This window comes from Salmo salar, chromosome 13 (assembly GCF_965601325.2).
Source record: "Salmo salar chromosome 13, fSalSal1, whole genome shotgun sequence".
NCBI lineage: Eukaryota > Metazoa > Chordata > Actinopteri > Salmoniformes > Salmonidae > Salmo > Salmo salar.
The window spans coordinates 71,514,194-71,528,759 of record NC_138303.1 but is presented as its reverse complement, the minus strand read 5'-3'; the positions used below and the strand labels follow the sequence as shown (position 1 = coordinate 71,528,759).

The 14,566-nt window shown below is 42.2% G+C and overlaps 1 protein-coding gene across 4 annotated transcripts in view; it reads left to right on the top strand.

Annotated features, from left to right (window-relative positions):
• LOC106567652 (roundabout homolog 3) overlaps nt 1–14,566 on the top strand; it is a 306,687-nt gene that overhangs the window by 162,526 nt on the left and 129,595 nt on the right. The window contains exon 1 of one of the 4 annotated variants that reach the window (XM_014137194.3): nt 4,476–5,123. The exons of the other annotated variants lie outside the window; for them this stretch is intronic. Coding sequence (XP_013992669.1) covers nt 5,060–5,123 — 64 coding nt within the window. The 5' untranslated portion in view covers nt 4,476–5,059. Of the gene's footprint in view, nt 1–4,475; nt 5,124–14,566 lie in introns of those variants that run through there. 4 annotated transcript variants of the gene reach the window in all.

The window sequence follows — 14,566 nt, the reverse complement described above, 5'->3', positions numbered from 1 at the left end:
TCCAGCAGGCCACAAATGTGCATGTGTCTCCTCAAACGGTCAGAAACAGACTCCATGAGGGTGGTATGAGGGCCCGACATCCACAGGTGGGGGTTGTGCTTACAGCCCAACACCGTGCAGGACGTGTTGCCAGAGAACACCAAGATTGGCAAATTCGCCACTGGTGCCCTGTGCTCTTCACAGATGAAAGCAGGTTCACACTGAGCACGTGACCGACGTGACAGAGTCTGGAGACGCCGTGGAGAACGTTCTGCTGCCTGCAACATCCATCCAGCATGACCGGTTTGGCGGTGGGTCAGTCATGGTGTGGGGTGGCTTTTCTTTGGGGGGCCGCACAGCCCTCCATGTGCTCGCCAGAGGTAGCCTGACTGCCATTAGGTACCGAGATGAGATCCTCAGACCCCTTGTGAGACCATATGCTGGTGCGGTTGGCCCTGGGTTCCTCCTAATGCAAGACAATGCTAGACCTCATGTGGCTGGAGTGTGTCAGCAGTTCCTGCAAGAGGAAGGCATTGATGCTATGGACTGGCCCACCCGTTCCCCAGACCTGAATCCAATTGAGCACATCTGGGACATCATGTCTCGCTCCATCCACCAACGCCACGTTGCACCACAGACTGTCCAGGAGTTGGCGGATGCTTTAGTCCAGGTCTGGGAGGAGATCCCTCAGGAGACCATCCGCCACCTCATCAGGAGCATGCCCAGGCGTTGTAGGGAGGTCATACAGGCACGTGGAGGCCACACACACTACTGAGCCTCATTTTGACTTGTTTTAAGGACAATACATCAAAGGTGGATCAGCCTGTAGTGTGGTTTTCCACTTTAATTTTGAGTGTGACTCCAAATCCAGACCTCCATGGGTTGATAAATTGGATTTCTATTGATTATTTTTGTGTGATTTTGTTGTCAGCACATTTAACTATGTAAAGAAAAAAGTATTTAATAAGATTATTTATTTCATTCAGATCTAGGATGTGTTGTTTAAGTGTTTCCTTTATTTTTTTGAGCAGTGTATATTTTTTGAATCGCAGCTCCCGTCCCAGCAGGAAGCCTTTTGCCTTTTGGTAATTTTCTCTTAACTGACTTGCCTAGTTAAATAAAGGTTAAATAAATAAAAATTAATAAAACCAACTGAGCTAATGGATCAGTTCAGTGATTGCCTAAATTTAACACACCTGGTCTTCCAGGTTGGTTAAATCAAAAACATGAAGTGCCTGCTCCAGGAAAGATGGCGCCAACAGTTATGACAGCTCTGCTTCTAGCTCCTAAGCAACTTTTCAGTATTTAGTTTTTTTTGTGTGTTATTTCTTACATTATTATCCCAAATTTTCTGTGTGTTATTACATACGGCCGGAAAGAACTTTTGGATATCAGAGCGTTGGTAACTCACCAACATTACGACCAGGAATACGACTTTCCCGAATTGGTTCCTTTGTTCGTGCTCCCCAGGGCAATTTAACTTATTCCAGAGGCTGCTCCAAAACACCGGCAGCGGAGAAGAGGTATTTGGAGTGGACTTCTAGTCCAACTCAGGAGGTGTGGACACCATCCACCGCTTCCAAGTATATTACTCGCTAATGTTCTGTCTCTGGATAATAAAGTAGACGAGCTCAGGGCGAGGATCTCCTTCCAGAGAGACACCAGGGATTGTAACAAGTTCTACCAACACATTGCCTGTAGTACTCGCACTGGTAAAACATTGGACTACTGCTACTCAATCAGGGACAGCTGTACTTCGTTGTCGCTGATTCGGAGCCATACTTAGGTAGCCCTTTTTCCCACCTGTCCTTGTGGGTAGTTAACTTTGTTTGTGTAATACCTGATGATAATTTGCTTCAAACAGCAAGGTGTGACAAATGAAGCAGAAAGGCACAGCAATAGAAAGATCACCCCCCTAAAACTGAAGTACCTCTGGGGCTGAGACACAGCATCCAACCATGTTGATAGGCTGTTGGCCATAATATGACATCTACTGCTGGATAATATGTCTAAATTCATTGACTGCACCATTTCGCTGACAGCTTGACCAAATGTTTGATGCGGGTCCCAAACTAGCGTCATCCGTCATTGACAAGCTGAAATGTATTTAGGGACTGCATCATCGTGTTTTATTCAATTACGCACTGGAGCTCAATGAATCAGTTTTCGTAATTAGGTTAAACATGCACATGCATGAAACATGATGGTGATATCAAGGGTATTCACAGTTAGGGGTACTTTCCTATGTGTTGTAGTGCTTTAGAAAGAGGATGTATTCAAGTTAGTGTTATTAGATTAGATTTTGTAGATTGTGTTAGAATGCATGGATTTCTAAAACATTATTTGTTAAATCTACAATAGTGGCCTGCACCAGAATACCAATGAAACCTGATAATATCCCAGTCCCTATGCACAGTAGTGAAGTCTTTACACATTAATATGCACAGGCAGCTCAATAAATGTCATCTCCCAACTCATTTCTATGAATGTCAAGCACCGTGTGTTTACGTGGGTATTTTGCAATACGTCATATTTATTTGGCCGAGCGGCACTCTATCCAATCACTCCGTATTATTTCCCACCGTGGGATTTGATGGATCCCGCTATGTCCTGCTCTGTCACATCTCATACTCTGCAGTTTGCCTCTATCTCCAAGCACATGTAATATTGCCTTTTTTCCTTCCATCAATTCAGGACAAGGCCCTCCTTCAGATAGATAGTGACATTTTCTCAGCACTGTGGGGTTTATTAAAGGCCCAGTGCTATCAAAAACAAGATTTTTCTGAGTTTCATTTATATTTCCATGCTATGACGTTGTAATAAAATTGTGAAATTATGAAAGTGATGATAATGCCCTTTTAGTGTAAAAGCTGTTTGAAAAGACTGGCTGAAATTTTGGCCTGTGTTGGTGGTATGGAGTTTGGCCTGCCTGGTGACATCACCAGATGGTAAATTAGTTAATAGACCAATAAGAAATAGATTTTTAAACCTCTCTGCCAATAACAGCTAGTTTTCAGTTTTCCCCTCCCCACTCAAACCACAGTCCTAGCAAAATTCTTGCTTGACACATTGCTATTAGTTAATAGACCAATAAGAAAGAGATTTCTAAACCTCTCTGCCAATAATAGCTCGTTTTCAGTTTTCCCCTCCCCACTCAAACCACAGTCCTAGCAAAATTCTTGCTTGACACATTGCTATTTGCTAAGAAGCTATTTTTGTTTCTTTTTGAGGATTTAAATTGAAAACAATCACAGTAAGGTACTTTTTTCTTTCCCAGAAAGAAAAGTTTTATAAAGTTTTCCCCTCCCCACTCAAACCACAGTCCTAGCAAAATTCTTGCTTGACACATTGCTATTAGTTAATAGACCAATAAGAAAGAGATTTCTAAACCTCTCTGCCAATAATAGCTAGTTTTCAGTTTTCCCCTCCCCACTCAAACCACAGTCCTAGCAAAATTCTTGCTTGACACATTGCTATTTGCTAAGAAGCTATTTTTGTTTCTTTTTGAGGATTTAAATTGAAAACAATCACAGTAAGGTACTTTTTTCTTTCCCAGAAAGAAAAGTTTTATAAAGTTTTCCCCTCCCCACTCAAACCACAGTCCTAGCAAAATTCTTGCTTGACACATTGCTATTAGTTAATAGACCAATAAGAAAGAGATTTCTAAACCTCTCTGCCAATAATAGCTAGTTTTCAGTTTTCCCCTCCCCACTCAAACCACAGTCCTAGCAAAATTCTTGCTTGACACATTGCTATTTGCTAAGAAGCTATTTTTGTTTCTTTTTGAGGATTTAAATTGAAAACAATCACAGTAAGGTACTTTTTTCTTTCCCAGAAATGATTTGATGTTTAGATAAAAAAAAACTGCTGCATTGGACCTGAAAGATTTTAGAACGTCCGTTTTATTGCCTGCTTTGCATAAATAACATCACATAGGTCTAATGCCTAGTCATTGTCATTGGGATTCCTGGTGTGTGTTTTTTCATATGTAAGGCATATGATATGTTTACATTTGAATTCATTCCACCATCACGTTTTTGATGCCATTATCCCAAGGTAAATGAAATGCATATAGTGGTGAATACATTTTCATGTGAATATTGTGAATCAACATACCCATGGAGATTGAAAAAGATGACTATAGATAGGCCTAGCATTCGGAATGGAATTTATTTGAACTCTGTAACTGGCAATGCAAAATCTCCCACAACCTTATTAATTAAAACAATTGTTCAACTGACCATATGACATTCATACAATTTGATGTGAAAATATTATCCTGACACAAACAGACCTCTTTTTATGGAATGAGTTGAGAGCAATACATTCTATTGATCTGTTTGCAGCACCGGGTAAACAAATGTGCAACGTGAGAGTGTAATTTGTGCATGATTTTGTCAATTCTAAGAAAGTTATGCGAAATATTTCTTCACTGTGTCTTTAAGAGTGTTCACTGTTTTGACTACTATAGACTGGGGCTAGGGGGTGGGCTTTAGCCACGAGAGCGTGTTGGCGATAACGGGACTTGTAATTCGGTTCATTCAAGAGAGAGGATGGAATGGGAGAAGATAAATAATGAAAGTCTCTATCAAGAATTAAACTGCACATACTGTCACAGAAGTTATCTTTTTGATGAGGAAGTTGATTCTCAATACCAAGCAACCTGGACTCGGGGGTAGACAGCCTAACATCGTGGGCTAAATGTAAATCTGGACAGCGTTATGAAAAATTCCCATCAACAAACAATACGGTGACAGCGGCAGAGAAAACTAAGAAAATAGTGCATCTTCTCTCTACTCCCGACCGTATCCAGGCGCGTAAATTTGCCATCCTTCAGATATAAGAAAACACCTTAAGGAACTTATTCTTAAGAATGTATGAAGGCTTTCTGAAGCAGATGTGATGCTGCAAAATCGTAGACATTGTCTCAACGTGTGGTGCTGACTTTCCAAAGTTGTCCGAGTCGGCTTCTGTAGACTTGACAGACCTTACCCACATTTGGATAATTTTGAGTTTTTGGGGGGGGATACCTGACAAACTTTTCTTGTTTGAAGACAATTTTATCATACACCAGAGGGTAATGGAGTTTCGCCTCACGTTGGATACCCTACCGGTTATTTTTGCGCTTATTGGTTTCGTTTTTGGTAAGTTCAATGCATGATACTATTATCATATTTCTTATACTTCATGCTTAATGATTTTTCCTATAAATAAGTTATTACGTGTGATGCTTTGTTTTTTTGTGGCACTCTTGGTCCAATAGCCAAGGAAATGAATGTGTGGTTTATTTTACACACAAGGCTTCAGTGACAGACGCTCATTCAGTTTAATTCGTCTTGGTATAGGCCTAGTAAAAAAAATATTTATGAGTGATCTTGTATAAAAAGATGTACATTTGTGTATTTTGCTAAAAACTTTTAAATCAAAAAGGTTGATATGCTTGTTACCACATTATGAAGAATGTCCGTAGATGCTCATCCTTAATCCATCAATTTCTCAGCTCATCGCAGATTATTGGCTAAACCTTTAAATGAGGAAAATACGTCAGTGAGGGGAGAAATGTTTATGAAGCCACATTGACAATACCTGAGCAGTCACATTAATAAATATTCAGTGATGCCATTGGGAGGGACACCACTTCAATTATGTCAACTCAGTTTGAGAGAGGAAACATGGCTGGCTTGGGGACCTTGGACCTTCAAGATCTGTATTCCTGAATATCTAAGGACAGGAGAGAGGGCCAGAATTCGAACAGTAGAATGTTGCAGTTGTGCCTAACAAAATATATAATAATACAGTATGTATTAATAACATAATTTAGAAGTTTCACTGAGTTTTGTCACAGACAATGGATTCTTCTCAAGAGAAACTCACCCTGTTGATTAATACAAATAATTTACCATAACTCGCTATCCCCATTACATGTCGTATGGCCACTTGGCAGTATTCCCGGTCGTACGCAGATGCCGTTTCTGACAGCGTGGTGTATCGGGCTCTACCCGATACTGCTGGAGCTGGCTTTTACAAGGCTGTAAACATTGACTATGAACCCAGAGCATGACAACATCTGGAAAAGCACTCCTTCAATGATTCCAGATGCTCCTATGGATCTACAAGGCTAAATTGAACGCACACTCAGTCACAGCTTTGCCAAATCTTCATAATTCAATGTCCCCATAACCTCAAATTGAATCAATGTCATTTTAGCCATCAAAAAAGACCAGTTTTTCTTCTCTAAGTCCAAATATCCTACGTGTCCATGTGTCGATGCAAGCTGTTTTCCACTGTACATGTCACCATTCGAAAAAAAGTCACCACCAACCATTCTCACTATGCGCTGAAGGTCCCTCCAGCTATCTCCCATCACCTTTCCACACCTGATAAAAGCCTTCAACAGGGGGCCAGGGTCAAGTTTCTATCCCTGGCTTCAGTTTGTCAGTAAGGTGACCCTCAGTCAACCCAGTCGCTAGTTTGTCAACCCTATTGCCAGTCTCCTGAATGACTGAATGGGAGAGGGCCATGCATTTGCTCAGCTCCTTTTGAAATCACTGGGAAATTGCAGCAGAACAGCTGTCAGTTTTCTCATGACTATCCCCAAACAGGCCTTTAACGAGGCCAAAAAGACGGGATCTAACCTTTTGACTTCGATCTTAATTACAGTACACACACGTCTCAGACAAGATCTCGGTGGAGAATAGCCTATAACCAATAGCTAAGCTTTTATAGTTTTAAAGTCATTAATAGGTGCTTGAGGATGATTTGTGTTTACATTTCACTGCTCATTTAAAACATTTGGAGCCGTTGTTGACAAACGATAGCGGAAAGCAAAGAAAGCATTATGAAAACTGCATAACTACAGTGCTGTTATTGCGAAATGCGAAGAGACATACATGTACATCTAATTGCTACATTTGTGTCTGGGTTACACCAGCCTCTGACATGTCCCTTAATTCACCCATAGTATCTATGCATCTCTGTGTCATCTCCACTACTCAGTGAGCCATTACCTAAACGGTGATGTGAAGGTCGAAGACTGTTGATGGGTAACAGGGATGAAGGCTCTTCCTGTTTGTCTGTTGTAAACACTGTCTGAGACATGTGACTGCAACCAGTGCAGTAAACATATAGTAGACAGCCACATCCCCAAGTGAGGGAACCAGACATCTTAATCATCTTGGTTCTGGTCTAAAATTATCACTTTGACAGGATCTAGCAAGATCTACGGTCAGCGAGACACCCAAGTCAGACAGACAGATAAAGACAGAGGGAGAGAGTTAGGCAAGACACAGTCAGAACCCTCTGTTGCCTCTTAGATGCGCGCACACACACACACAAACACACAAACAATCAGTCCCCCTCATCGCTCCTCTTTTCATCTGTTATCAAGCAGATCAATCAAGCTGCCAATAACTTGGGAGGTGTTGGCATGAGCTGTTGAGTTGATCCATCTTCCATAGTGTGACTCAGCTAACCAGGCATAAATACATGGTCAAACCCTCATTCACTCTAACTATTAAAAGAATAATGATGTTCCTCAGTTTGCTCAATGTCATCAGCCAAGGTCAATTATCATAAGCTCACACTAAAATACCCATCAACAGGCAGAAATAGTCAATTGAAGTTCAGTTAAGTCTATTTGAACAAAACATTGTTATTCCAAGGGCTAAAATGAGTCACCCTGACCTCTTTGCCACTACCAGACAGGGCTGAGGTATTTCTAGTTCACCCAGGCATCAAAAGAAACCAACCAAACCACAGGGGGACTCTATTTAGCAGTGGCTGCTGACAGCACCTCTCTCCAGACCTCAAAGAGCTCCACCGCAGCTGTCCGAGGTGAAAACGAGCCACAGGGGCCTCAACAATACCAGTGTGGCATCAATCTGACGGGCCCCTGGGCCAGGGCCCCAAGTTTCAGACAGCTTAATGGCCGAGGGCATTAGTTCCAGTGGTCCAGTGGTTATGGGGACATTGTGGGGATGGTGAAGATGAAAGGTTGTGGGGACGCTGAGCCCCTAGCGCTGGTCACACACTGAAATAGACAGAGAGAGAGAAAGAGTGTAAGAGAGAGGGAAGGACAATGTATAAGCTGCTGCTGACTGTTACAGTGAGCTTTCTGTTTCTCAGGATTTCTTTTTGTTTTGCCATAGAAATATAATGCATGGAATGGATTTCTTATCATGTGGCTGTGGCATAGAAATACAATTCATAGAACAAATTATTCGTCCTGTCACTGTCGACTGAAGCCATCAACAATATTTTCTGTATACTTTGTTGAACTTCTACTACTTGAGGACTATGCAGAACACGTGATGTGGGCTGAGAAAGAAGACATTTTGAACACTGCATGTCCCACCCCCCACATTTTGTCTGCAGACGCTTTCAAATTGTTTTCAATTTCAGAGATATCGGTTGAAATGATTGAATTACAAATTAATTAAAGCAATTGCTGTGACCCCCTGTTCTGTGTTTATTAATACACATTCATTTATTTAAAGCCTCCTCCAGTTTAGCCAAATGAAACAAGGTGAAAACACACTGGGTTCAGCCATTTTCCCTCTGAAATGTTCGTCACCTGTTGTGACACAAGGATCTGTTGGATCTTTAGGGTATAAAGGCATCTAATTCCAGTTGTGGAATAAGAAAGGTACAAAGAATGTACATTGGAAAATGAGAACGCAATTGTGCATATCCACCCAGACATGTGCATACAAACACAGAAAATAACAGATAATTTGCAGTCCTCCTGTAACCCATAACTGTCCATTCACCTACCCATCTGTCTGCTTACCTACCTACACTCTTAGAGAAAAAGGTGTTATTTAGAACTTAAACGGTTTCTTTGGCTGTTCCCATAGGATAACCATTTGAAGAACCCTTTTTGCTTCCAGTTAGAACCCTTTTGGGTTCCATGTAGAACCCTTTCCCACAGAGGGTTCTACATGGAACCCAAAAGGGTTCTACCTGGAACCAAAAATGGTTCTTATATGGGGACAGCCGGAAAACCATTTTGGAAACTTTTTTTCTAAGTGTACATGTTTCAAGTGTCTGTTTAACAAGAGAGCTGTAGGTAAAACAGACAATCACTTTTCCTTTGTTTACTCACAAAAAAAGGACCTGTCTGTCTGTAACATATCTAGAACTTATACCACATGCTCACACAACCAACACAACTCTTCCACATAGGACTTTCCTGTTTCCTTGTTGCCCCCTAGCATGGGGAACATCCATAATGCACTGTCTACTACAGCATGTACTACCACCAAGTGTTTTGAAAATTCCCTTTTGTAATAAATGGAGGTGGTGTGTGTGTGTGTGTGTGTGTGTGTGTGGTGTGTGTGTGTGTGTGAGAGAGAGGAGAGAGAGAGCATATGTGAGACGCAAGGGGTGTGACCTGTGAGGCCGAGCGGCGCTGTGGTGATAAAGACAGCGTGGGCACTGGAGCACAGCGGAAGAGCTGTCCTACTCCACTCAGACATCATATTCACACAGCCACCCCACTGCCCTGCCCTGCCCAGACCTCACAAGACCCTGTGTCTGTTTGTCTGTCAGGGAGTCACACAGAGAGGCAGCATGTCTAGGGCAGTCAAATGGCAGACAGTGTCTCTGTTTTTTTGTTTGTTTGTTTGGTGTAAATGTGTCTGTGAATGCACTACGCTGTATGTGTTTGTCCATGAGAGAGAGTGTGTGTGTACACCATTCGTGTGGTATTGTGTTTTCGTATTAAATCAATACTTTGTGTGTGTGTGTGTGTGTGTGTGGTGAACCACTTCAGCCCAGTATCATTGTCTGCAGCTGTATTTGGATGGTTCCCCGCTGAGTAAACTAGTGGGCTTACTTGGTCGCCTCTGAAGGGCACATCAAACAGCAGTGGCCCGCTGCCATGTGAACACTCCCATCAGGAGCTCTCAGTCTAATGACTCTGAACACACACACACACACACACACACACACACACACACACACACACACACACACACACACTTCCTCACCTTAGCTTCTCATGCTGCCACTCTCCCGTCCTTCACTACTACTACTACTACTACTACTACTACTACTACTACTACTGCTATTTGGAAATAGACTCCCAGCCAGTCTTATTTGCCAAAACCAATCGCCCATAGTAGTGGTAGTACCCATTATATAGCATCCGCAGCATATTATTCAGTGGACAGTTATAATTGCTCAGCAGTTTCTGGTCAAGGTCAGATGAGTATGGCACAAATAGAAAATGAATTATCTAAATGTTCAGTTGCCTTGTTTATACAAACAATGTGTATCCCCCCACGCCATACAATCTGGCATATGGTAAAGAGGAATTGGGGATATAATGGAGTTATCAATTTGTTCTCTCTCCACCAGTAGCCTGTATTTCCCTCCACTGAAGTATTTCAAGTGTCTGCCTGACAACAGACTTGGTTTTTGTAAGATGCAGCAGTAGGTAAAACAGACGATCTTATCTGCTAAAAAAGTGTCTCTTCGGCGAAGGACGTGTCTGTCTGTAATGCAGATTTGAAGCAGCGCAGGTAGGGGATCCACAAAAGTGCAGCCACTTTTCAAATTGTCTGTCAACATCCAAAATGAGATGCGTAATAAAAATGTGCGCCCTCCAACACCTGTAAGTTTAGCTGTCACCTGAAGCATCTGGCAGGGATCCCACAAATTGGCAGGGGGATCATTTAGACTTTGCAGACTTGAGCACTTCGAAGGTTCAGCAAGGCTATTGTTTGATCATTCATAATTTACTGTCCTCGGTTTCTCAAGGTGACTGGTTTCCTGTCAGAGTAGGAGAAAGTTTCGCAGGTGCTGTCATCGATTCCTTGACTTTGGCATCCATCATTAGGAAATGTTCCTGTCAGATTAGTCTCAAATAGGCAATATGTGATAAGTAGTGAGAAGTAGTTACAGACGAGAAGGGAAGAAGATCTTTCTCCACAAAGAATTCCTCCCCTTGCTGTTTGCGCCATTTCCTGTTGTGTCCATCCTCTACAGTGGCTTCCGAAAATATTCACCCCCTTGGCATTTTTCCTATTTTGTTGCCTTACAACCTGGAATTAAAATGGATTTTTTGGGGGTTTGTATCATTTGATTTACACCACATGCCTACCACTTTGAAGATGCAAAATATTTTTTTATTGTGAAACAAACAAGTGATAAGACAAAAAAACGGAAAACTTGAGCGTGCAACTATTCACCCCCCCAAAGTCAATACTTTGTAGAGCCACCTTTTGCAGCAATTGCAGTTGCAAGTCTCTTGGGGTATGACTCTATAAGCTTGGCACATCTAGCCACTGGGATTTTTGCCCATTCTTCAAGGAAAAACTGCTCAAGCTCCTTCAAGTTGGATGGGTTCCGCTGGTGTACAGCAATCTTTAAGTCATACCACAGATTCTCAATTGGATTGAGGTCTGGGCTTTGACCAAGCCATTCCAAGCCATTTAAATGTTTCCCCTTAAACCACTCGAGTGTTGCTTTAACAGTCATTGTCATTGTCCTGCTGGAAGGTGAATCTCCATCCCAGTCTGAAATCTCTAAAACAGGTTTCCCTCAAAAATGTCCATGTATTTTGCGCCATCCATCATTCCTTAAATTCTGACCAGTTTCCCAGTCCCTGCCGATGAAAAACATCCCCACAGCATGATGCTGCCACCACCATGCTTCACTGTGGGGATGGTGTTCTCGGGGTGATTAGAGGTGTTGGGTTTGCGCCAGATATAGCATTTTCCTTGATGGCCAAAAAGCTACATTTTAGTCTCATCTGACCAGAGTACCTTCTTCCATAGGTTTAGGGAGTCTCCCACATGCCTTTTGGCGAACACCAAACGTGTTTGCTTATTTTCTTCTTTAAGCAATGGCTTTTTTCTGGCCACTCTTCCATAAAGCCCAGCTCTGTGGAGTGTACGGCTTAAAGTTCCTATGGACAGCTACTCCAATCTCCGCTGTGGAGCTTTGCAGCTCCATCCGGGTTATCTTTGGTGTCTTTGTTGCCTATCTGTGGGTTTTGGTGGATGGCACTCTCGTTGTGTTGCCATATTCTTTCCATTTTTTAATAATGGATGTAATGGTGCTCCGTGGGATGTTCAAAGTTTCTGATATTTTTTTATAACCCAACCCTGATCTGTACTTCTCCACAACTTTTTCCCTGACCTGTTTGGAGAGCTTCTGTGTTTTCATGGTGCCGCTTACTTGGTGGTGCCCCTTGCAGACTCTGGGGCCTTTCAGAACAGGTGTATATTTTAACATTTTTAGTCATTTAGCAGACGCTCTTATCCAGAGCGACTTGCAGTAGTGAATGCATACATTTCATACAATTTCATACATTTTTTTTTATTTTTTTTCTGTGCTGGCCCCCCGTGGGAATCGAACCCACAACCCTGGCGTTGCAAACACCATGCTCTACCAACTGAGCTACAGGGAAGGCTGTAGTATATATACTGATATCATGTGACAGATCATGTGACACTTAAATAAAGTCCACCTGTGTGCAATCTAACTAATTATGTCACTTCTGAAGATAATTTGTTGCACCAGATCTTATTTAGGGGCTTCATAGCAAAGTGGGTGAATGCATATGCAAATCAAATCAAAGTTTATTTGTCACGTCGGCTGAATATAACAGGTGTTGACCTTACAGTGAAACGCTTACTTACAGGCTTAACCAATAGTGCAATAAAGGTATTAGGTGAACAATAGGTAGGTAAAGAAATAAAACGACAGTAAAAGGACAGGCTATATACAGTAGCGAGGCTATAAAAGTAGCGAGGCTACATACAGACACCGGTAAGTCAAGCTGATTGAGGTAGTATGTGCATGTAGATATGGTTAAAGTGATTATGCATATATGATGAACAGAAAGTAGCAGTAGTGTAAAAGAGGGGTTGGCAGGTGGTGGGTTGGACACAATGCAGATAGCCCGGTTAGCCAATGTGCGGGAGCACTGGTTGGTCGGCCCAGTTGAGGTAGTATGTACATGAATGTATAGTTAAAGTGACTATGCATATATGATAAACAGAGAGTAGCAGCAGCGTAAAAAGAGGGGTTGCACGCATCACTTTTCCCTGGGGTTTTTTTTTGTTTAATTTTTTAAATTTCACTTCACCAATTTGGACTATTTTGTGTATGTCCATTACATGAAATCCAAATAAAAATCTATTTCAATTACAGGTTGTAATGCAACAAAATAGGAAAAACGCCAAGGAGGATGAATACTTTTGCAGGCACTGTGTCAGTCAAACTAGGACACATTCCTTATAAAACAGTATTGCCAGTTTAGAAGAAACTCTAAGGAAGAAATCTCTTAAGGTGAATTTAGAGTGAGTTTAAAACTAGCTATGTTGTATACTTTGCCTTGTTGTTCCCTTCGCTCTTATATTTTTTAGACAGGCGCTAAGCATCCAAAGTACAAAGAGATCAAGGCTAGGCCTCTGACTGAGCATAGGGATGTTAGCCTGCCTTGAACTGCTGTGGATAGCAGAAAAGACTTAAAGAATGCCTGAGTGGGGTAGGAACTAGCTTTGTAGCCAGACATTTGATATCCCTCCCACCAACCCCCTACTACACCATTCAATATCTGCCCTGATAATATCCAAGAAGTTTTTCACATTGGGCCCATTTTGTCTTCTGTGGTGATATGTAGGGTCTGTGGGTCAGACAGGATATGAGTTAGGGCCAGTTGGTGTGTGCACAGCTGTATGTGTGTGTCTTCATGTCCAGTGTGGTCTTTAACCCAGAAGAATGCAGAGACTGCTTGTTGCAACTGTGTGGGACAGGAAGCTGATGTCAGCTCTCCTAGCTGAGGTGGTGGTGGGCTGGTCTCGGTGGAACCCCCAAACCAGGGTTACACTCTGGGATGCAGTCTCACGATACTGCCAAGCGGGGACTCCACTGTTGCACTCACAGTTTATTAGCATTATCCCTTTTACTCCCCTGCCTCCACGCTCAGTAAAAATCGCTTTCATGCAAAGTGACAAGCCCTGGAAAGCTCAGCACATGCAGTGTCAGTATCTCACTTCTGATTCCGCTCTCATTCTCCCCCTCCTCTCCCTTTCTCTCACATGCACTTGACAGTGTTAGTACTTACAACACTGACAGTAGTAGTAGTCTAGCAATTGTCTGGCTGGTTGGTGAAAGTGCTGAGTTGCTCATGTTCTATCAAGCCTCTCCCCAAAGTCCTGTTTGGAAAATCAATAGTTATTGCTGGAAGCTACCAAAACCAAGCAGACAGCGGTTAGAGGATTTTTGATTGGCTTGAGAGTGCAGGGCTGCTGTATTTTGAGTTCACGCTTTTAAACACTTTTGAGTGTTTGCTTGTGTAACAGGGTTGGTTATGTTTTCACCTGCTGCTGCAGTAGTATGTATTCAATGTTTATTTATTTCTATTGGTTGGTTCAAGTCAGATGTCAATAAGGTGTTATGTCATTGGCTACGCTTGCAGATAGGGGGAGATCTGCAGTGCCAAGTGGAAACCTAACCAACCCTGTTACGTTCTCCCCTGCTGAATTCCACTTGCACACTGCAAGCATAGCCAATGACAAAACACCTTATTGACATCTGACTTGAACCAACCAATAGTAATATATAAACATTGAAA